Source organism: Buteo buteo, chromosome 2 (genome assembly GCF_964188355.1).
Source record: "Buteo buteo chromosome 2, bButBut1.hap1.1, whole genome shotgun sequence".
Lineage (NCBI taxonomy): Eukaryota > Metazoa > Chordata > Aves > Accipitriformes > Accipitridae > Buteo > Buteo buteo.
In genome coordinates, this window is record NC_134172.1 from 18,352,524 (window position 1) to 18,376,025 (window position 23,502).

Consider the following 23,502-nt stretch of genomic DNA (forward strand, 5'->3'; position numbering starts at 1 on the left):
CACATTCCTTTTGGATGTATTTTCTGACTTGCAGTTCTCTACTACATTTATGGTATCTGTTGAAAAGCATGTTAAATTTAAAGACTTTTTTACTGTATTTGTCTTACTCTTTCTGTTTACATTTAAGAACTATGCTGCAGAAGTTCTGCTTTTTTTAGACCTACTTGTTTCATATTAGCAAACATTACTTAGTTTTTCAATATTCTGTATTTCAGTATGATGTGCACAATTTAGCAAAATATCTTACTCTGGAAAGGGTTGGTTCAAAGTCCTTTACAGTTTCAAAACTGTCAGTTGAAAGAGATGGGCTTGGGCGGCACAGTTCAGATCTGGATGGGAGCCAAAGCTTCCCTGGAATTGAGGCATGTGGGAGGTGGATACTGTGGTTTGATTTACTAGGTGCTCCAAGTTGTAACTTCCATGTTAGCACCAGTTGGTACTGCTCATGCACTCCAGCTTCTGTTGCAGCTACATGGTAGCTCAACCCTTCTAATTTCTGTGCAGCTGGGTTCATCCCTGATTTGATTAATAGTAAATCTATATTCACTGGTTCAAAAGAATCCATTGTTATCATATGATTTAAATTCCTGCATACCATAGGGTGTATTCTTTGATCTTTTTCTTGCTTTTAGTCTAGCAGCTGTGACTGAAATAGAGCTTATCTTTTAGAAAAACATCCAGTCTTGACTGAAAAATTTCCACTGCTGGAAAACTTATCATCACTCTAAGTAATTTCTTCCAAAGGATAATTAACCACACAATGGCAAACTTGCACTTTACTCCTCATCTAAATTTTAGTACATTAACTTCAAATCATTAAATCTCTGTGCTAGACTGTAGAGTTCTCTGTGATCACGTTCCTATTCCTCACAGATTTATTTATTCAGTATGAATAAATCATACCTTAATTTACTTCTTAATAAACTAAATAGTGCTTCTCATGTCTGTCTTAATGCAACCACTTTCCAGTCTTACAATCATTTTTATTTCTCTTCTCTGAATCATCTCCATATTTTCACTTTCCTTCTAGAACTGTAAAAAAGGAAATTAGACACAGAATTTCGGTAGTAGTTGCATGCGTGCCTAAAAAGAGATAATACCTATGTTCCTATCCAGTACTTTTAATTATACATCCCCAAATTCATTCTTTTAATCAAATGTTACAGTGTAATCTCAAATTCATATTCAACATCTCAAGTCTTTTTATATGCTCTGGTTTCCAGGATAGAACTCCTATATTGAGCTATGTCCTATTTTCATTATTTGTAAGTGTATGACCTTAAATTTAGACATAAAAGAAACTGTATTGGGTAGATCAAAAGACAATGTATCCCAATTATCTGACTGCAACAGGACTGGAGACATGATTGGGATGGAAGTTTCCTGTGGTTGAAGTTCATCTTTTGCACTCCAGATGCCCTGACCTCTGATTTCCACAAATGTGGGAAACCTGACTACATAACTTATAGTAGTGTGAAACTCTCTTCCTGTTCTACCAAGCAGAAGAAACCTGGGACCACAAGTGAATGCCAGGACTAAGTAAGAACAGGGCAAACACACAGCTTTCTAATACTCTCCAAGCCGCCACTTGTTTTTAGCTCAGGGAGTTGAAAAGTGAATGAGATATATATGGTTTTACTGACCTTCAATGAAAACTTCTAACTTTCACAGAATCCTTTCACAGCTAGTTCCACTAGTCTGTTACCTTATTTGAAGAATCAACTCCCTTTATTTATTTTTAACGTGAATCCTATTATATCTCATTACTAAAAGATATTATATCTGTATTAAAAGAGACATTGGACAGTCAATCCCTATCTATTGTGCTCAGTGCCATCCCTAACATTGTAGATGTTTACCATATCCCTTCAGGCATCCCTCTTCTAGACTGAAAAAACCTTGAATTATCTTTGCTCCTCTTTTCTGAAAGCTTTCTAGTGCTATAGGAACCTTCCTGAAGAAGAGGCTGCAGATCTGCATGAAGTTTTTAAGGTGTATGTGAATCATGGATTTATACTGCGGTATAGTGACATTCTCTGTTCACTATTTTTTCCAAATAAGTCCTAATATTCCATTTGTTTTTTGATTGCCATCTACCCTAACCTCAAGATATAATTCCTGATTTTTAATGGTCAGCTGAAAAACCATAATTTCATCTATGGAGTTAGGATTGTTTTCTCTGATGTGCATCACTTCTCATTTTCTCATTTGCTGTTTTATTGCCCTCTTAGTCTTAGTAAGTTCTTAGCAGTTTGTCACAACTGGCCCTCAATCATAATATCATCAACAAACTTTGTCACATAACTAGTCCTTCCATATTTCAGGGTGTTTATGAGTATGTTGAATTGCATCATTTCAACACAGATCCGTGGAACTCCACTAAATCACATCCCTTTATTGAACTATTTGCTCCTATCCTCAGTTTCCTATCCTTTAGTCATTCTTTTCAATCCATGCAATGACCTTTCCTCTCATAATATAGTGGCTTAGTTTCTTTAAAAGCAATCAGGGAGGGACTTTGTCAAAATCCGTATGGAGTACAGTTAGACATATCAACTAGATCACCATTGCTGCAAGCTTGGTAAGTGTTGTAAGGTAGGACTTCTCTTAACAGATCCATGGTGACTCTAAGCATATGATATTGGTGCAAGAATATCATATTTAGACAGATGCCTGCTAATTCTGTTCCTTATTGTGAAATATGTTCATCTGATTCGTGTCAATATAAACAATGCTAGGGCCGCATAATAAAATGTGACCCTCACTGCCTATGTAATCTTTAACCATTTTGTCGATCCTTGTATAACCGCAGGCTGGGAGGAGACAGATGATATGTATAGTTCGTTCTTTTTTTGCCATCCCAAAACCGGTTTTGTTGTTAACTATCCTGGAGGAGAACTGAGGCATTTGGATGTGTGTTTGGCCTCAGGGATTGCAGTGCTTGGGATCTTGATGGGCCATTTGTTGTATGTATTTGTTGAGGGGGAGGTGTCTGTTGTGTACTTGTTCGGGTTCTGGTGATCACAGCTGGTGCTGTGCAAGGTGTCGGCTGTTACACAGGATGTCTGCTGTCTGGCGCGTACAGTGGGGAGCCTGGTCAGAGATAAGTTTCTAAGCACCCACACAACCAGGAGATGGAGAAGAACATGCCTAGTATGAATATGTAACGAACGTTAAACTATAAAAGAAGCTGTCTTGTTTTTCACGGCGCGCGTTGTGGTAGAGCAGAAGCTCCCCACGTGCCCAGCGCTGTTTGCTTGCCTTTATTCATTTAATAAATTGTTAACTTTGTTTGGAATCCTGTTTGAGACTAAATTCATTTATAACATTATTACAGTCTACCAATTTGTCCAGCACAGATATTTGGCTAAAAGGCCTTGGATAACCCTTGAACTCTTCTCAAGTTGATGTCACATTTGTTGTTTCCCAGGACATTGGTAACAGGGCAGTTTAAAGCAAGAGGATACATGCCACTTCTCCTGAATCAACTATTTTACCCTGTTTCCTTTATAACTCAGTTGAATACTATCTAATAATGGCAAATTGTTATTGTTCACCATGTGAGGGGTCTTTTTATAAAAACTTTCTACAGTGGCTTCAGTTTCAGGAAAATCCTCTGAAATGTCCACAATGGAAGATTCCCATTGGAATCTCATCAGTTTGTTCCAGAGTGAATACCAATGGAAGGAATGCAGATAGCTTTTCTGAAATGTCTGTATCTTAACTGTATGTTCTTTTGCTATCTGCAAACACTCATACAAAACTCACAATACTTGACTGCCTAATTTACTAGTCCATTCACATCAAGCCATACTAGTCATTTGTCACCTGTGCTGTTCACTCTCACTTCAATCTTTATGCCATTTGCAGACTATCAATAATTCAATTTCTTACTATGTCTGTTATTTAACACCATAACATCAAAATAATCTAACATGTTTTTTCTTTAGTAGTAGTTTTACTAGTACTAGTAGAAGAGATTTTATATATTAAATGCACTTTACACATTTGTTAATTATTTGCTTTATTTTAGGGAGGTAATCCAACAGCTACTGTAATTGCATTGTGTTCAATGAGAGATTTCAATCTGGCTCAAGAAACTTGTCAGCTGGCCATCAGAGACATTGGATGTCTTGAAGTGTTAATTAATTTACTTGATACAGAAGAAATTAAATGTCAGGTAAGTAGCTTTGTTGAATAGAGCAATGAATACACCTTTTCTATTAGACTTATTTTTTCAATTTGCAAAGTTATATAGTATAAAGAAAATTTGATTTCTTTCTCATTTCTGTATTTTCTCAATTTCAAGGGTTTTTTAGAAAATCAATTTATTTGACTTTCAGTTTCCTTCTTTTCTTCTGATTCAATATAAAAGATAAAATGCATTAGGTAACCCAGCATTTTAAATAATTTGTCTGTTTATGTATACTTAAATAATGTTTCACTTATGTTATCTTCTATTATTTAGATTGGTTCATTAAAAATCTTGAAGGAAATTAGTCAAAATACACTGATCAGACATGCAATTGCAGATCTTGGGGGCTTACAGATCATGGTGAAAATACTGGACTCTCCAGATAAAGATCTAAAATGTTTGGCAGCTGAAACAATTGCTAATGTTGCTAAATTTAAACAAGCACGAAGGACAGTAAGGCAGCATGGAGGTATCAAGAGATTGGTAAGCAGACATTAAAACTTGTACCCTTGTTATATGCATATTTTTGTACAAAAAATACATTATGTGTTTTATACATGATTCTTGTAGAGATTACCATCATTAAAAAGCAGTATAATATCAAACTTCCCTATAGATAATTGAAAAAATTGGTCTTTTAGGTGGGGCTCTTGGAATGTATTTCAGTGGAACCAACCAGTCTAACACCATACCAATCAAAAGATACTGAAATAGCACGCTGTGGGGCTTTGGCACTCTGGAGCTGCAGCAAAAGCACCAAAAATAAAGCAGCAATCCGTAAAGCTGGTGGCATTCCATTATTAGCTAGATGGCTCAATTCTTCACATGCAAACATCTTAACCCCAGTAGTGGGGACACTACAAGAATGTGCCTCAGAGGTAAGTAAACACATACAGCTAAGTTATTTCTAATCATTAAAACAGTTTGCTACTAAAAGGAAGCATTATGTTTGACTGTCACTTCAACCAATACAGTTACCCCATCAGGAAGTAGATGCTTTCTGTGGTCAAAGTGTTTTTGAGAAAGTCACAGCTTGTAATGAAGTAAAGACCATATATTTTTTATTTAAAATGCTGGGAGTAGTCTTTGAAAGAAGATATATAGAAATGAAATCCTTAACCAGTTTCAAATTTTTCTAATTTTTTTCATCCTGCTTGACAAATTTGGCAACTTAAGATGCTATATTCTGGTTAATCAGGACATTTAAATTCTACAAAGCTAACCTGCAGGTGTGGCCAAGAAGATCCAATGCAGTGCCGGGCAGTGTGGTTTACAATGTTCTTGTGAATTGGGTAAGACAGTGTCTGATTGATTGCAAACAGAAGAAAGGAATATATGTGATTTTTCTACAGAGTTCCTTGGCAGGTTTCACAATTTTGAGTGTATTTACTCAATTGTGAGTATATTTACTTTTTTACAGTTTTTAAATTTGAATACAAGTATTTTTTACCATTGCCATATGAGTGGTTATTTCTCCATTTGTGGAATCATATTTGAAATTAAGGTGCATTACACTTAAGGTCAAAAATATACATAAGTTCTCTTGCTTGGTGAATTTGAGACATGGAAGACATGATTTTTCAAAAGATTTTACATTATAAGACACTTTGTATTTTCAAACTTAGCTTCTTGAACTACACAAGTTTATGCATGCTCTACGAGACAGTAACCCAGCAGATTTTAGCTTCAGTAAGTCTATATTGAGAAGGTGAAGTTTTTGAGGGTTTTTTATCTGGCCAAATTTGGAAATAACGCTAAATGCATCTCTTACACAGATGTTTCCCCTCTCTCAAATAATGGTCCCCTGTTACAATGCCTGTGGGTTAAAATTTGGAAGAAAAACTCACTAAAAAATTTTAATTCTAAGAACATTTTTCTAACCTTGTTCTAGGAATAGATCTGTTGTTTTGGCTGCTGGCTCTCGATGAAGTAAATGGGTACTTCTTGATCCCATTCTGAAGCATCTTTTTTTTCCTTGGCTCTGAGCAGGGAGTCTGGACACCTTTCAGAATATTCTGAATTCTGTTTAAGCCAGGTGGCTACAAAAAAGGCATTGCAGCACCTGGTTTTACAGGTGATTTCAAGAGCACTGCAGAGAATTTATGTGTTTGATTAACTTTGAGAACATCAATAGTATTTTCAAGGCAATGCAGATGACTTGTGCTTAAAATAAAGTACAAGGCTTCTCAATATCAAAGCCTAGAATTGTAGCACTGTATTATTATTGTGACTAGTGTTATTAACTGTTAATATACAGGATTTAAAAGGTACAGTTTATCTTTTTTAGCCAAGTTACAGACTTGCAATAAGGACAGAAGGAATGATTGAGAACCTTGTGAAAAATCTGAGTAGTGAGCATGAGGAGCTTCAGATGCATTGTGCAAGTGCCATATTTAAGGTAATTGTATTATTATGATCAGTAGAACGGAGCCAGGATTAGCCCTTTGTTTTCACGTGGTTGTCAGTTTTAATATTTCTTAGTTTTACTATTTCTCTAATGTGTAAGAAATTACTTTATAAAAATGGTCTTTGGATGGTCTTTGGATAATTCTTAGGAGAATATTTTGGCTGCATATTTAATATTGTAATTAAGTTCCTACTTGCTCTTCTTGTGTGCAAGCCCTAAATAGCACAGGCAACCAATGGAGAGAGGCAGGACATACCGTGCAAAGAGCTGCTCTTGGTTTTTATGTTTGTTTCCCACAAGGTCGACAATGTGACAGTATAAGCACTGCTGCATACACAGTAACAGTTTACTGTCAAACTATCTTGGTGAGTTGATAGCATATTCAGATACTTTAATAAAATATTTATGTTTTCTTCTGTATTAGCTTTTACTAGTTACAAAATAATACACCTGGCTTTTGAAAACATCATTTTACATATTTAACATAATACATATATTTAATTTTTTTGTATAGTGTGCGGAAGATAAAGAAACACGTGACCTGGTTAGACAGCATGGAGGTCTACAACCACTGTCTGTTCTGCTTGGTAACTCTGAAAACAAACAACTTCTAGCAGCTGTGACAGGAGCAATCTGGAAATGTGCAATCAGTGGAGAAAATGTGTCAAAGTAACAATTTAATTTTGCAAACATTTATTACATTATCATGTTTTGATTTTATGGGCCTCTATTGTTTTCAAAATTGTTATGTCATGATTCTTCAAAACCACACTTTATAATCAGTTGGGCTTTCAACTTAAGTTTTATAGTACTTAAAAAATTGCCACCTGACCTTATCAGGGTACAGTGGAGACAGTGTTAAGTTCCTAGAATCTTAAGAGTCAATGGGGACAATTGGTGCCTCTAAAGAATAGTTAAGATATAGGACACTGAGTCAGGAGGTGTACTAGCACATACTAAACGTTTGACACGTGGGTGTATCTGATGTCCCCGCTCCTCTCTGTAGCTTACAAATCGGAATCACTGCTGCGTGGCAGAGAGAGTAGTTAGCACACTTAGCTTTAACATTTTATGTCAGGAGAAGCAGAGAGCAAATTATCTCATTCTAGGGTAAATATCCAATACATGTTAGGTCACCTACTTTGGAAGTATACTGGAATCTAGGATACTTAGCCTAGATGCTTCTCTCCTTGACTACAGAAGGGTCTCAGAAAAGTAGCTTAGTCTGGACACCCAGCTTCTATATGAGTGGAATTAACTGATGAGAGTCCTACCATAGGTACCTATAACCTCTCAGTATCAGGGCCCTGAGTGATTATCTGAGAATGTGACAACAGGAGTTATCACCCTCCAACTTTCATGGAACAGCTTAATGATTGAGAATACTCGATTACCTCATCTAAAATTAATTTATCAGATTGATGCACCTTACCTCAAAAAAAAGCCTGCTCCACTGGAGTATCTGCTAGGTTTCCTGCTGAAGTTGTGCTGCTCTGTACAGAGGAATGTAAGATTCATAGGCTCGAAAGAGTATCAGTAAGAGCTAACCTCTTCTTGCAGTCCTAATTTTAGTGTACCTTGCTGGACAAGCAGATGCAATAGATAACTGCTGGATAAAAATCAGAAAGAATTCCAGTAATAAGGGTTTGCAGTCTGGCTTTTTACTGTCCTAAATGAGTTCCCAAACTGTTAGTATACAGAGCCATGGTCTTTACGTACTCTACTGCTGCCCTACTGCTTTTTGCATTCTTGATTGCACAGTAAACTGGCTTTTCAGAAGGGTATGTCCTTCTTTTCTGTGGGCTTTGGGTATCTGCACAGAGGCATCCTGGTTCTGGATCAATCAGTGATGAGATGGACTGAATGGCTCTCTCTATACTAGTAAAATAAACAGGGCCAAACCTTTCAGAGTTCAGGCACTATGTTATGATTAGCCATACTGTTTAACTGCTAGCACAGTCCCTTACACAGTTTGGCCTGTGCCAGCAAGCACTCTCCCAGACAATGCCCAGACACTCCTTGGGAACAGCACAGGCAACAGATTGTTTCCATTAGGCAGAATGGGTGAGGCCACCCTGAATTGTGAGGATAAGAGATTTTAGGCCATATGGATGCTATGTTGTGCTTCTTGTCCTTAGGGCTAGAGAATGAGCCCTCGCCTGTTTTATTTATTAGTATAGCTGTAGCCAATAATTCTGTCCAAATGCAAACAGATTTTTGCTGGGCTACTCACGTATCTTTGGCAAGTGCTTGATGCTCCACGAAGGTTACTAGCCAGGCACAGCTCCAGGCTTGAGCTGAATTAATGTATTATGTAGTGCTGAGTCTGAAGCAGTAAGCCCTATCCAAACTCAAGATGGGGGGGCACTACAGAGCAGGGAGGGAGGATAATATGAAAACACATAAGTAGATCTGGAGGGATGAGCTTAAGTCTGGCATGAAGCTAGAACTAACAAACCCTGCTGGTTCCTGCAGGGCCACTTAATTATCTTTGAACTACTCCACAGTATTTCCTATACCTGAAGTACATTGCTGAGATGTTGTGCTGACTCAGCAATGAGCTGATACAGGTGCCTGGGCCTGACTAGCTCAGATTCCAGTTTGCGTGCAAGCAGCTGTACTGCTTCTAGACACAAGATGGCCCGAGCCAACAGCTCTGTCAGAGTGTAGCCTGCCCATTGCAGAGCCAGCTCGTATTGTTCCATGTGTGAAGCAGTTGATATGCAACACAGATAAAGTAGCCAGAGAAAATCAGGGTTGTTTTTTAAATTGTTTGCTTACTTTATAGCTCATTTTTCATGCTGTTGATGTTTTCTCTTGAAAAGAAATTATAGGGATACTTCCAAATTACAGTGAACAAAGAGAGGAAGATGCCTCTTTAAGCAAAGGCTTGAATGATGAAATAGGAGAGTTTCTCATTTCTCAGTCACTTTAATTGTTATACTGATAAACCAGATTGGAAAGATTAACTTTTACTGAAACAGTTCTAGTTCTGTCATCGAAATCTCAAAAAGTCTTATTCCTTCGTATGAAAGGAAAGCCACGTGTACAACTGATTCCTGGAAAATACAGAGTATTTGTAACTCAAGTAGACATTTCCAGAAGCTAGGGGCCTTGGGGGAAGCACAAATGAGAACTCTACCCTCAGAGAAATTCTCTCTTTAGGGGAGGAACTATGTGTAATTACACAAAGGTATAAATCATTCGATAATATACAGGTTAGATCTAGCTTGATATACCATGTGGAATTGTCAAGGTGTATTATTGAAAATGTATGAAAGGAAGATACAGTATTTGTTAAGTGTTAAGACTCCTCTTAAGTTCTGAACAAAACAAACTTAGAAGATGACCGCAGTACTGAGGAATAAAGTCCTATTCTGAAAGATGAACTTCAGAGGTTTAGCATGCATCTGTTTGTAGGATAGGACCTCCAGGATTTTTAAAAACATATTTTTGATTTTCAGTACCAGAAGTGCTATGAAGAATGAGGGAAGTATTAATATGGCAGTCAACTCAAATTTCTGTCAACTTACTTCTTAATTTCAAAATGGAATCTAACATAGTACAATAGAAGTATACTAGAACTATAGGTGTGACCTTAGGAAAATGCACGTATTAGGCCTGAACTAAGTATAGAAGTAATCAGGGCAAACTCTCTAAAGGCTAAGATTTAGTGAAAAGTAAGGGTGATCCTTTGGTCCAGAGAGTTGGAGGAGAGCCTGATACACTACTACTTTAGCTATTGTTAACATGGCAGGAAAAAGTACTGGAAGTTAGGATGCCACAGTACTTGCCAGTCTTCCAGTATGTTTTCAGCTATTTATATATGTTGCATCCACATGTCAAGTTTTAAAAAACCCTCAAACTACCCTGGAGATTCTTAGATAGCTAAATTAGAGAAATGTATTTAAAAAGGTAGAATAAGAAATTATGCTGTATGTCACACTTTCAAGAACTGATCAGAATGGTTTACCTATATTGTGATTTCTTCAACAAGGTAATTTACACACAGAAATTAAACATTGTAATTCAATTAGAATGATACTTTAATTATAAACTTAAACTTATAACAGTAACATACTAAAAATAACAACTTTGGTTTTATTGCTGTCTTTCAGATTTCGGGAATATAAAACCATAGAAGCTTTGGTAGGACTGCTTAGTGATCAGCCTGAAGAAGTCCTTGTAAATATTGTCGGAGCACTGGGAGAATGTTGCCAAGAGCAAATAAATCGAACTATTATCCGTAAATGTGGTGGCATTCCACCTCTGGTGAAGTTACTTACTGGCACTGATCAGGCACTGCTTGTGAATGTCACCAAAGCAGTGGGAGCTTGTGCAACAGAACCTGAAAATATGACGTAAGCTTTTCATATTCATAGTATTTTAAATATTGAAAAAAAATGTTTAGTAATTCTGGCACAAATATAGCCAATTCTAATCTGACTTAAAATGATATTTTACTTTTTGTTTTCCACAGGGCTGTGTGGGTTAGTTACATCCAACTGTAAAATGTACTATATATATATATAAAAAAAAAATCATTAAGGAAATATATAGAATGTAAAGCCTTTGCATTTTGGGGAAAATCAGATAAACTGTTAGAAAATAGATTTTTATTAAAATTCAAAGTTACAGAGCACCATTTTTAAGTGCTGTATGCTAGGTACCTGTTTTGCCTTCTCCTTTTACATCTGTTCTCAGATCCTAAATAATAGCCTGAATTAGAGAAAGTAATTCTAAAAGTAAATGTGCACATTTACAGTCATGAAAAATAATTTGAAAATTTTTAAAGTAGGGTATTATTTGTATTTTATCTGTTTTGTCCCTCTCCATCATTCATTTTATTAACTCAGCTTTTTTGGGACCCTTTTCTCCCTTTTTACTCCTTTGCAAAACCAAAGGAGACAACTGTCTTTTTACTGAGAGATTTGCTGCTCTCTTTGGTTTTGTGATGTAGATTTGTACGGCTTACAAAGATCCTTGAGTTTTATGATTAAGTGTTCCAGTTAAATGTTGAGGTCGGCATTTACTGTGCTTACTGTTCTCTTACAGGGATATTTACCTCAACATTCTCAGCATATTTCCCTCCTTATGTATAAGGAAGGTCAGAAAGAGAGTTTTATTAAGCTCCTCCTGTTCTGATTTGCATAATTCACTTGATATTCATATAGCAGTGCAGGGAATTATTTTCCTGAATAGGGCTTTTGTTTTCATGCTTTGGCTGTCACCCAGTGGCAAAAGGCTAGATGGTACACAACTGTAAACATGGGTTGTATGAACAGTTAGCCATGTAGCATAAAAGTATAAATAAATGAAATCGCTTTCATGACATATCACACTAAAAATCAGCCTTTAGAGTAATGTATTAACCTAACAGAATTAACACTGTAAATCAACTGAGAAATTTAAATGCCAACAAATATAAATTGATATTTATAAAACCTCAGACATACTCCAGTACTCAGGACTGTCACTTGTAGTATCCAGTATGGATAGCTTCATACTGGAACGTGGTCAGTACAAGCATGAAAAATAACACAAGTTGCTGCTAAAATTGTGATAGAACAAAGTCCATCTTTTTTTTAAGGAGGAGAGAGTACAGGTTGTTTGGGACAAAATGCGAAGAGTGGACAAAGGAATCAAATGTCAAATTTGGTTCATATGAAAATATTCTCTCTTGAAGGTTCTCAACTTTTAAAATATTTTCAAAAATATTTTAAAACATTAACAAGTAAGCAAGATCTTAGATCAAGAGTAGAATATACTTTTTACTACTACTACAAAAAAAGTTACACAGAAATGATTATTATTATTATCATCATCATCATCAAGACTGTGACGTGTACCTGATGTACTATGCTAGTTAGTGTCGTGGTTTAACCCCAGCCAGCAACTAAGCACCACGCAGCTGCTCACTCGCTCCCCCACCCCGCCCAGTGGGATGGGGGAGAAACTCAGGAAAAGAAATAAAACCTGTGGGTTGAGATAAGAACAGTTTAATAGAACAGAAAAGAAGAAACTAATAACGATAACACTAATCAAATGACAACATCAATAATGAAAGGATTGGAATGTACAAATGATGCGCAGTGCAATTGCTCACCACCCGCCGACCAACACCCAGCCAGTCCCCGTGTGGCGCTCCCCCCCACCCCCACTCCCCCCAGTTTATACACTAGATGTGATGTCCCATGGTATGGAATACCCCGTTAGCCAGTTTGGGTCAGGTGCCCTGGCCGTGTCCTGTGCCAACTTCTTGTGCCCCTCCAGCTTTCTCGCTGGCTGGGCATGAGAAGCTGAAAAATCCTTGACTTTAGACTAAACACTACTTAGCCACAACTGAAAACATCAGTGTTATCAACATTCTTCACATACTGAACTCAAAACATAGCACCTACCAGCTACTAGGAAGACAATTAACTCTATCCCAGCTGAAACCAGGACAGTTAGACTTGTAGTACTAGAAGAGATAATGCTGCTGTCTTTTCCCAAGGCATGATTCATCCTGGTGTGGATAAGTTTGATACCAATCCAGCAAAATATTTAAAAACGATGCTTAGTTGAAACATTGACACCAATGCAACTATTCACATGTTTAAGTGATTTGCTTGGTTGAGCGCCCAGGCTCTCACAGTGTTAAGAGCACTTAAGAGCACCCTCCCCACCCCAAAAAAGGGACATCCATTCCTCTCCCTTTTCCTCCTCTCAGACCAGTACAGCAAGAATTGAAATTGTAGCTCCTCATCCAAACTGCTGCCCTTCTTTTGGGGAAGATTAAGTCACCAAAGACATGAAGGATACATTGTCTGTAGTATCACTTTGTTCCATTTAAAGAATTTGGGACCAGAACAAAAAGTAGCCTTTTAGAAACTACTGTGGAGTTCATTCTCTTTCTGTATCTTAACAAGGATGTGGAGATATGCTAAGGTTGTCTTGTAGAAAGAAGCAAAGCAAAGCCACTTGTAGCCTTTGAGTATATATAGGTGATGAGAACTTCCTATTGCAGGTTGATACTTAGCTGGTTTTGGTCTTCCTGGTTCATCTGGCTGGATCCCTATTACATGCCCTATTTCATAATCACTTATTCCTTAGAATGGCTTCACAGGTTCTAGGAGATCAGTTGTTCTCTACCATTAGCTTTTCTCCTGACAAATTTGGCTGGCAGGCAAATTTGAGTCTTGTTTTCTTTGTCATCTGGTAAGAGTTACGTTTAAAGAGTTACAGTTTTTAGTTTGGCACTATAGAAACTCTGAAAACTATGATGATTTTTCTGGATTCTGCTATCATTGACTTTCATATGTACTAGAAACGCAGAACAAAGCAGGAAAATTTAAAGGGAGTATCAAGCCCTCATAAAGATTGAGAATTTTCAGATATATTCTTACATTTCATTAGCTGCATGTGTGTTTAACAAAGGGTGGCTTAGAGACTAAATATTCAGTTGAGCAGTCTTCTATTTTGAACGTGGTTGTACTTGCAGCAGTATGTATGTGGAAACCATACAGACCAAAAGAGGAGCTCATGTAGTTTCTGTGAATGATTCAAAGGTATGTAGTGATGAGGATGCTCATATAAGGAATAAAATATTATTATGGATTATAAAAAACTGTTCTATGAAGCAGTGCAGTTAACTTCTGAGGGAAATATTGTACATTTATCGCATGTTCCATGGAGGAAGCCTGCACTGACAAAGAGAGACTAGTAGATCGGCATAGGTAAATCTACAGCTTCTATATGTCTTTTATATATTTTATCTCCACCATGTTTCTTAGTTGACACTTTAACTTCTACAACTACTGAGTGGAAGATACAATAGTGTTACTTTTCTGCACCAAGCCTTTACTTTAAGGCAACTTCAAGCAATCAAGTGATTCTTATTGACTCTGTTGAGCTATGTAAAATAAAGAACAGCAGCCAGCTTCTCTCACAGCAAAAAATAAGTCGGCTTATCTTAAAAAAAAGCATAACTATTTGACTGAACTTCCTTACTATTATGTGGACAGCATGAAGTTGTTCTCCATACTCAGTCTGCTGCACAGCCAGTGACAGAGATGCTGCTGTACATCTTTTATGTATATTTGTGTTTCTGAGGAACTTTTTACAAGTTATTCTTTTTTCTCTTATTAAAAACAGAGGACTAGTGCTTATTCTTTAACTGCCACTAGATTTTCATTTGCCCTTTTCATTTGAAAACCCATAGACTTCATCTCTAGCATTCAAAACCGAGGGTTTAGAATCTTATAAACTAAAATGTACAATTATTTTAGCCAAACAGATGCAGTTTGAGTCATTGGTATATAATACTATTTATCAAAGCAGTCCACAGCAACTAGTGAAAGTTTTAAGAAACATGCTACATTGTGGTTTCAAGAAAGACGAGATTACATTCTGCCAGAATTAAACCCTGTAATCTTACCAGTGAGCACAATACAGAGTCAGTATAACTTTGTTTATTTACATTTGTATTTGTGGTCTAAATTGGCAGGCAATTAAACTAGAGTCCTCAAAAGTTCTGGCAAATAACACTGTAACAGAGAAAGATGATAGATATAACAAACAGATGTCTAGGCTATGTGTGTATGTGTGTTTAAGCAATTCATGTTGAAGTTTCTACTGGAAACGTTCAATATTAAGTTTGAATTTGAATTTGAAAAAGAAGTACTATTTCAGATTAACAGCTTTGCTAGTTTCAGATATGTATTAAAAAAAGCAAAGTAAATGTCTAGAATTGTGACCCACACCTTGCACAGACATATCATGATATTCAGTGATGTCCTGATATCAAGGTTCTTAAATGAAATAATGTGAAAGGTCTTTATTAAACAACTGTTGGCTTTACACAGACAACAGAAGTCATTAAAAAAAATTATCTTGTTAAATTATCTGCACTGGTCAAATAGCAAATAACAATTCACTGTAACCTAGACATTCCAGCAATCTCTGGGTGGGTTTAACTGCATTAAAATTATTTGCCCATAAGACATATTCTATATACACCATACATCAGCTGTTACGAGTGGAAACCAGGAAGATGATTTGCTCATACACCTTGCAGTTGTCTTTTTCTAGGAGTGATGTCAGCTGCATACCCCTTCACCTCTGCTTTAATCATATCTGGCCAGCACAGGAGTGCGTGATAGGAGTGCCTCTTCACTCCAGCTATTTCTAACTGCCAATACAACTACTCCTGGTTATTTTGAGGAGCAGAATAATCTACACCTTGTTCTAAATTGTATCAGTGATCAAATAAGAACAGTCTACAACAAGGCACAGAGCTTTGAATCAGAAGAGGTGGCCACTGGCCATGTTGGTACAGGTCTATTGTGAGATGCCTCTGCTGTGTTAAGGTATAGAGCCACAATAGTTGAGAATCTGGGATCTTGCTTCTGAACTCTGCATATATATATATATTGTTATGTACTTATAGAGAAGCAGCAGACAGCAATTACCTATAATAAAGTTTAGATTTCTACTTTGGGTGACTTTCATGCCTGTTAAGATTTTGACTGTTAATAGTGTTCTGTACATTAGATACATTACATACATGCAGATCAGCTATTCTATAAAGCAGTTAAATATTAGAACTTCAAAATAGTAAATATTAAGATTTTTTATATCAACTAAGTATCATATTATTTCAGCTTTTATGAGATTCCTTTCAGCTTTCAAAGAAAATGTTCTTAGTAAAAGACCTGTCCTTTAACAGTCCTGTGAATTGTTGCTTAATTCAGATTTAACTGTAGTTTAATTTTATCATCATAATGTCAACAAATTATTATAAAATATATCATTTAAGTGACCGTAACCACAGAGTGACTAATGTACTAGCTATGGATGAATACAGAATTGAATGCCAACCAAAGTAAATTTTAAGGTATGTTTGCTTGTATTTATTGTGGTAAGTAGCTTTATTACAGCATCCTGCTAATAATGTTATAATAAATTTGGGGAAGAAAATTAGATACAAAAGCAAATCAGAATATTGTTTAGCATTAAGCCATCAGAGCTGAAATTTTCAAGATTACAGGTTATTTTCTCATCTCTCTCTGTTTATTTGTAAAGAAACCTAAATGTGTATTTTTGTTGACTTTAAAAAAGAATTTTCACACAGAAAGGAAACTAATGTCTAAGCACTTTTATAGAGGAAACATTTTTCAGGGCCATTTATTTTAGTGTTCCCTTTGCTTTTATAGCAGATATGCTCGTTTAACACCCAGTTTCTTCATCTGCTACTTTGTGCAGAGAAACCATAGAAAGATAAAAAAATTGAACTATTTAGCAATGCTTTCTTAATTGGCAAATATATGTTCTCAGCAAGATGAAAATAAAAGGACTTGTGCTTGTATGGTGATTACACAACAATAATTCTTCCAGTATGAGAATTTAAGAGCATCGCTCTTGTATGTAGAGTTCTTTTCATTTGAGTTAATCTAGTGTAACTGAGAGAAAGCAGTAATCAGTGACGAACAATGTCATTTTGAGATTTGTTTGTTTAGTCCATACTGGGTTTTAGTTCGATTTTATAGATGTTGAATGGATGGAGGACTACGCTTTCAGATATTCTGAGCTGTTCTGTTGGTCTTTCTGGTCTTCAAGCAAAAGGCAAAACTCTTCTTTAGCAAATGAACCATAGAGTAAGGCTAGTTTACCTTGAAAAGCTGAAGAGAAGACAAGAAAACTGAAAAGAAAATGAAAGTAAACTTTAAATTGAAAAGGAAGCTTTCAAAAAAATAGAAAGGAAAGATAAATCAGCCTAGAGATTGTTTTTTTTAAGTGTGGTGGAAAAAATCTGAGCTCAATGTTTGGCTTCTATCTCTCGATTTTTATATACTGGTTGGAGCTGGGTCATTTATATTTAGCCCCTCTTGGGAGGAAGTACCTCATGTTGGTAAATGGTCAGTACTCTGCTTGACTAGAAGAAAGATTCATGGGTTCTTTTTTAATTAATTCCAATATAGGAAAAAATTCCTTGTGCTTTCTGAAGTGACAGGAAAGTAATATTAAAATTGCTTAAAAGTGTTTGGGCTTTGGAGGGATTTAAAAGCTTGTTTTGAAGCTTTTACTTAAGTCATTCTTACTATATGAACATATATATGTAATTGTGTAGTCCATGATAATGCTGTTTTATTTTGTTGTGTTAAGACTTTTGAATTTGTCCTTTGAATAGTGATTTTCTTGCAGTTGATTTGGAGCTGAGTATGTAAAACAAGCTGTATTAAAATTAGCAGAACATAAAAAACTTATAGTGTCTCAGCTTAACCATAGCTTTGTGCAAAAACTATTATTTTGAAAAACATAGTTGTTTAACCAGTTTGCATAAAAGCATTATGAATAAAATCCTTGGTTATTTTATACAGAGTTCCTGTCCTTAATTTTTTTTCTGCTTGAAATGATGATAGGATTACATACAAAGCTGATTTTATAATTAGTTGAAAAATTTCCTGTCAAACCTGTATATAGTGAACACAAATGAGATGTTTTATCTGATGTTTTTAAGCACAATCTGTATTTAAATTTCTCTCGTATTTACAATTAAGGATATAGACTGATTTATACAATTGAATTACTTTTGAGGTTAGATAATGAAGGTGTACTTGCTTTTCTTTATCTTCAGCTCATCTGCTTTGGGTTTAACATATCTTTTTGAAAAAAGGCATATTTGTAAAGGCTATTAAGTTTTGTTTGACCTTCCTTTCCGTTTAAGGTATTCACTGGGCCCTAATTTGAAATTATGATCCCCAAGCCTGATTGATATGTAAACATAACACAGATGGTGTCGAGATGATTCTGATGATAATTCATTTTTCAGCTAGTCATGAAGATACTTTGATTACAGTGTGTTTAAGTAATTATAGCATAGTGTTCAGTGTTAGTCTTGTCAGTAAGGAACACATGGGAAACAAGTTACACGTTATTCGTACCCAACAAAGGATGCTCTGTGGTGTGACCATTTTAATTTCTAATGCTAGATTAGAAACATAGTATTTTAAAATATGTCACAGAGTAAGGTAAATACATTAAGCATAGACTGAATAAAAAGTTAAGTACATAGTTTGGGGCATAAATATTTGTTTTGGAAAGTATTTGTTGCTATATGAAAGAAGCCACTATGCTTGAATTCAGATTTCACTTTGCATGCAGATCGTTAAAAAGTCACATGCTTGTTTTCACGTTTATATGAGTTCTGGTTATAGTGTAGTTTACTTTATCTTCTATAAGCATTTTGAATGACAGTGCTGAGAAAAAAATAAACAATATTAATGAGATTTAGTTAGAAAACATATTCTGTCTTTACATGATTTGTTCATACCCATCTGCTATAGTAAGCAATGTTTACTGAATATGTTGATGGCAATTAGCTGACAATAAAACACAAGCAGTTACATAAAGCAAAACAGTATGTTAAAGAAAATTATACCAATATTTCTTAAAGCAGTGTTCCAAAAAACCTGATAAAATTTAACATTGCCTAATCCATAATTAATTATCTCTTTTTTTGGTCTGTTTCTGCAATAGGATAATTGACCGTCTAGATGGAGTTCGTTTGTTATGGTCATTGTTGAAAAATCCTAATCCAGATGTTCAAGCAAGTGCAGCTTGGGCTATTTGTCCTTGCATTGAAAATGCTAAGGTAAGAGAGGATTTAAAGTAATAGTTTTGTTATATGTATACTCACATATAATTTTTATATTTGGATGATTTCCAGCAATACTATGCTGTTTGCTACTTACACTCTCTATATTTCACTCTGTTAACTGCTTAAAAAAATTGATGTATTCACTTTTCAAAAGTGAATAGTCCTCCATCTAGCACTCATTATAGCATTCTGTTTTGCCTTTACAGTGCTTACTCTATTTGGAAAATAGATTTTAATAACTTATCAGGACCTAAACTTACTGTTCCGAAATAAAGCATGCTGAAAATCTGACAATGCTGAAAACAGAAAGCTTCTACTCACAAGCTATGAATAGCACAGGTAGTTGTAGTTGTTCTCCACTATGAGGTACTTCAGCCATGTTCTCAAGAGACCATCATTTGGTTTCAGAGCATATTTCAGACTCAGTGCCAAGGTAATCCTTAGATTTTCTGCTCAGACTGCCAACAAAAAGTGCCAGTTGTGAATAGCGGTTGTTGTGCAGGTCAGTTGTGCACAGAAGACCGAGCTATTCATTTGTTTCATATAAGTTTCCAAATAGAGATAAAATGGTGAGTATAAGCTGTAAGTCATCTTCAGTGAATTTTTACCACTGACCTGTGGTAAAATAAATGGGGAAGGTTTTGTTTCCCATTAGAAGTTTCCTAGAATACTAAGTAGACTTTTCTCCTTAATCCTTGTAATCTTGTACAGCAATATCTTGCATTTCTACTACCTCCATATGTAATGCAGCTTTTGCATCTTCTCTCTACTATACCACGAAAATATATCCTTCTACATATCATTTGAGATCCTGACTATGTAAAGAATGGAAATTCCTTCAAAGTGCTAGATATCTTGAGCAGGCAGTGTTTCCTATTTGAGATTGAGCACTGTATGTTTGCTATTAATTTATATAGATGGATGAATGTAGATACAGATACATGGATGAAAGTGTTGTGAGAACATTTGTTCTTGATTTTTATAACTTAAGCATTTTCTATTTCTTCACAATGATTTCTACAATCGCAGCTTGCTTGCTGTTTTTCAGACATGCTGGTTATTCTGAATTGTCTGTCTTTTTTTTTTTAATCTATACTCTAGTATAATGAAATTTTTTGTTACCTAATGGTGGGGTATATACATGTCTCCTCTGTCAAGATATGACTATACCTGTGTCTCTCTTGAACAATATTGCTATAACTGAAAGTTAAAATATTACTTTATCTCAGTACTGAGGTAGTACTTATTATGTGTAAGACTCTGCGACCTGTAGTGCCAGAGCAGAACTGTACATTGCTAGACCTTCCACTAAAAGCACTTTTTCAGAAACTAAGGGGATAGAGGACAGCTACTGAAATTACAGACTACATGGATTTTTTTCTTGTTTTTTTCCCCAGGATATTTGATGAGTGTAAGCTATGTACATCCTTAGTGTAGCTATCCTCCTTTCATCTCTCTTGGCTGCCTGCCCAAATGCTAATCTGTGACCCCACAAAGAGTTCTTTGTGTGAGACTGAGGCAGAGCGGCACACTGAAACAAACCTACCAATAATACCCTTTCCTCTGACACTGAATGGAAAGAAATATGTATAAAGCAGCAATTATAGCCACGCTGTGGAAGTGCAGTAACTATTTCTACCTAAACAAAATACTGATTATTTTATTCAAAGTTAATAATATTCAACAATTTACATGATCTTCCAAGAAGCACAGTTTCGTTTATGCATGCTTGATTCAAAAGCAGTAGTAAGTATATAACTTTAAAAGGATTATGTGCATTCAGGCTTTTCCAAAGCTGTGCTTGGGACTGCAAACCATGTTTCAAATAGCTGTGATCTTAGAATCTGGATTTGTTTTCTTTTTGTGTTCTTTTGTGGAAGCTGTAGTGGTTCTCTTTCATAGTGTGGAGGTTCATAGATGAAATAGAACTTGTTAATAGTATCAGAAACAGATCTTTATAACAATGTAGCGCAGCATCCATTTTTTCTGCACAGACATTTTGTGTGCATCCAACTTAAAGGCTATTTTCTATGATATGTATAAAATCTTAGAAGCTAATCTATCATACTGATAGGGCTGTTATTATCATAGTATGTGAGTACATGATTATCTCTCATGCACTTACTCTCACCATAATCTGTTTAAGATTCAAAAGTCTACCATTCCTGTTTTACCATTAGGGGAATAAGAGTCACAAAAGGCCAAGCCTTGTTTTCTTGAGATGTTTAGGTGCTACCCAGTTTTGAGCTTTTGGGTCTAACTAGTTTGCCTGCTATTAGATGGGAAGTTAATTGCAAAGGGAGCAGAATCCAAGTTCTTGTAACCCTAGATGATATATCTTGACAGTTGCATTATGGTACCTGGTTCAGAGTACTTCCCATAGAATCGAATTGTATCAGTATGATATAGCGAAGTGATATTGTCTGTTACAGCAATATGATATAGGTCGGTGATACTTGATCCAGGACAGATCTAAGGCTTTTAAAATAGAGGATATAAATTGTACACTGTAGTACATAAACTATTACAGCTCTGACAGATGTAATACTGGTTTGGTATCAGTCATCACTTTGGTATTCTGGCATTAGTTCTAAATATTTTTAGCCTTAAGAATTTCTTGTAGAGTGAAGATCTTACAGGTAGGCTGGCAGTGATATGATTTGGGTGGTAGAACTCTCCTGAGAAAATTTGCACAGAAGCTGTGAGTGCTACTTGTGAGTCTTAGACAAATATCTCATGATTTTGCATAAATTAGTTCATACATTTCTTTAAAATACAAGACTTAGAGACAAGAATGTCATTTATTCAAAGGAATTATCTTAATAGAAGCAGATTCTTATTAGTTAGTTCCTTACTTCCAGAAGGAAAGTTACTACTGCAGTCACATTGGTAATGGCAAAGTGTAATTTCACTGTCCAAGAAACACAAATGATTATGAAAAATGGCTAAGAAAAGTCTACTCAACTCTGTTGATGTTGGAACAGCAATATTTGGTTATGATGCTTCTTTGAAAAATGGTATTTATAATGTTCTCCCAACATACATTGGCCCAAACAGAAAAATTTAGAGAAACTCTACAAAGATGTTATTTGGGCTATTATAAAATTCATCCAAAGGCCTTGTGCCATAAGAGGAACACTGCCAGCTTGAGTTTGTATGAAAATACCTATTTCGTCACAGAGTAACCTTTAAACAGAATGTCTTGAAATAAATAAAAAGAAGAAAAGAAAAGAAAAAGTTGTAGAGGTTATTTTTCATCCTCATATTTAGTAGAGTTTTAGGTGCAAACAAGAGAAGGAATGGTAATGTCAGTCATCATCTTTTGCTCTGTCCTTTGTCTGTGCTTGCGTATCAGCTTTCAACTTTCAAAGTTTCAGTTTTAGCCTTTACAACTGTAAAGGCTTTCTTAAAGAACTTCAGGAAGCCAGCTACATATAAAGTCTGTCAAAGTAATTTAAGTAGACAGTCTGAGACTGTGGGGTTGAGACAAGAGAGGGAGAAAGTTATTCTGTTTTCTTATAATGTACTTGTAAAATGACATCTCACACTTTGATAAAGCATGATTTCCACCCCCACCAAGTTATTGCCTCCCTTTCAGCTCTGCAGTGGAATTTCATGGGTGTGATGAAGGATGATCAGCCATCTAAAGTTGTCTGTGTATTTCCTACATACAGGAAAAGAGAATCTCCATGCTGACACAAAAAAACCCAAATCAAAACTAAACCAGGTTTAAGAGGGAAGGGAAGGGTCATGAGATCAGTATGTGTGAAGGTCAAGTAGCCTTCACTCTTGCAAAAGTATTATATACTGAGGAAGTGACTTCTACTGGAGCCAGCAGTCTGGAGTTAACCTGTGGGTGGAAAATATGCTGCTGATGACCCATGCTGTTTAGGATTCTTACATAGATTTTGCTTGTTATGGAAATTTTAATGTAACCATATGTATAAAACCACAGAGAACATTTCTTTACTAAAAGTAACAAAGAAATGTAGTTGAACTTGGAAATTCTTCTGATATTTAACAAATAGTAAAATTATTTGCTGTTTTAAATGAATTAAGATGGTTTGTTTACCTGTTTTCCTAATTTTAAGCTGTAGTGTGTAAAGATCAGTCATGCCCCATAATGCACACTGTTGTTCATTTGTTTTATATTTTAAAATTTTACTTAAGTAGTACCAATACATTTTTGTTTATGTACCATTCTTTTGTTAAGCCTATAATGTCAAAATTCCCTACTTGAGTATGTACAGCATTTTCCAG

At 35.7% G+C, this 23,502-nt stretch overlaps 1 protein-coding gene across 1 annotated transcript in view; it reads left to right on the forward strand.

Annotated features, from left to right (window-relative positions):
- Window positions 1-23,502, forward strand: part of ODAD2 (outer dynein arm docking complex subunit 2) — an 88,058-nt gene that overhangs the window by 27,831 nt on the left and 36,725 nt on the right. The window contains exons 10-16 of the mRNA XM_075022453.1: window positions 4,034-4,180; window positions 4,469-4,678; window positions 4,837-5,073; window positions 6,483-6,593; window positions 7,117-7,271; window positions 10,721-10,963; window positions 19,122-19,236. Coding sequence (XP_074878554.1) covers window positions 4,034-4,180; window positions 4,469-4,678; window positions 4,837-5,073; window positions 6,483-6,593; window positions 7,117-7,271; window positions 10,721-10,963; window positions 19,122-19,236 — 1,218 coding nt within the window. The remainder of the gene's footprint in view (window positions 1-4,033; window positions 4,181-4,468; window positions 4,679-4,836; window positions 5,074-6,482; window positions 6,594-7,116; window positions 7,272-10,720; window positions 10,964-19,121; window positions 19,237-23,502) is intronic.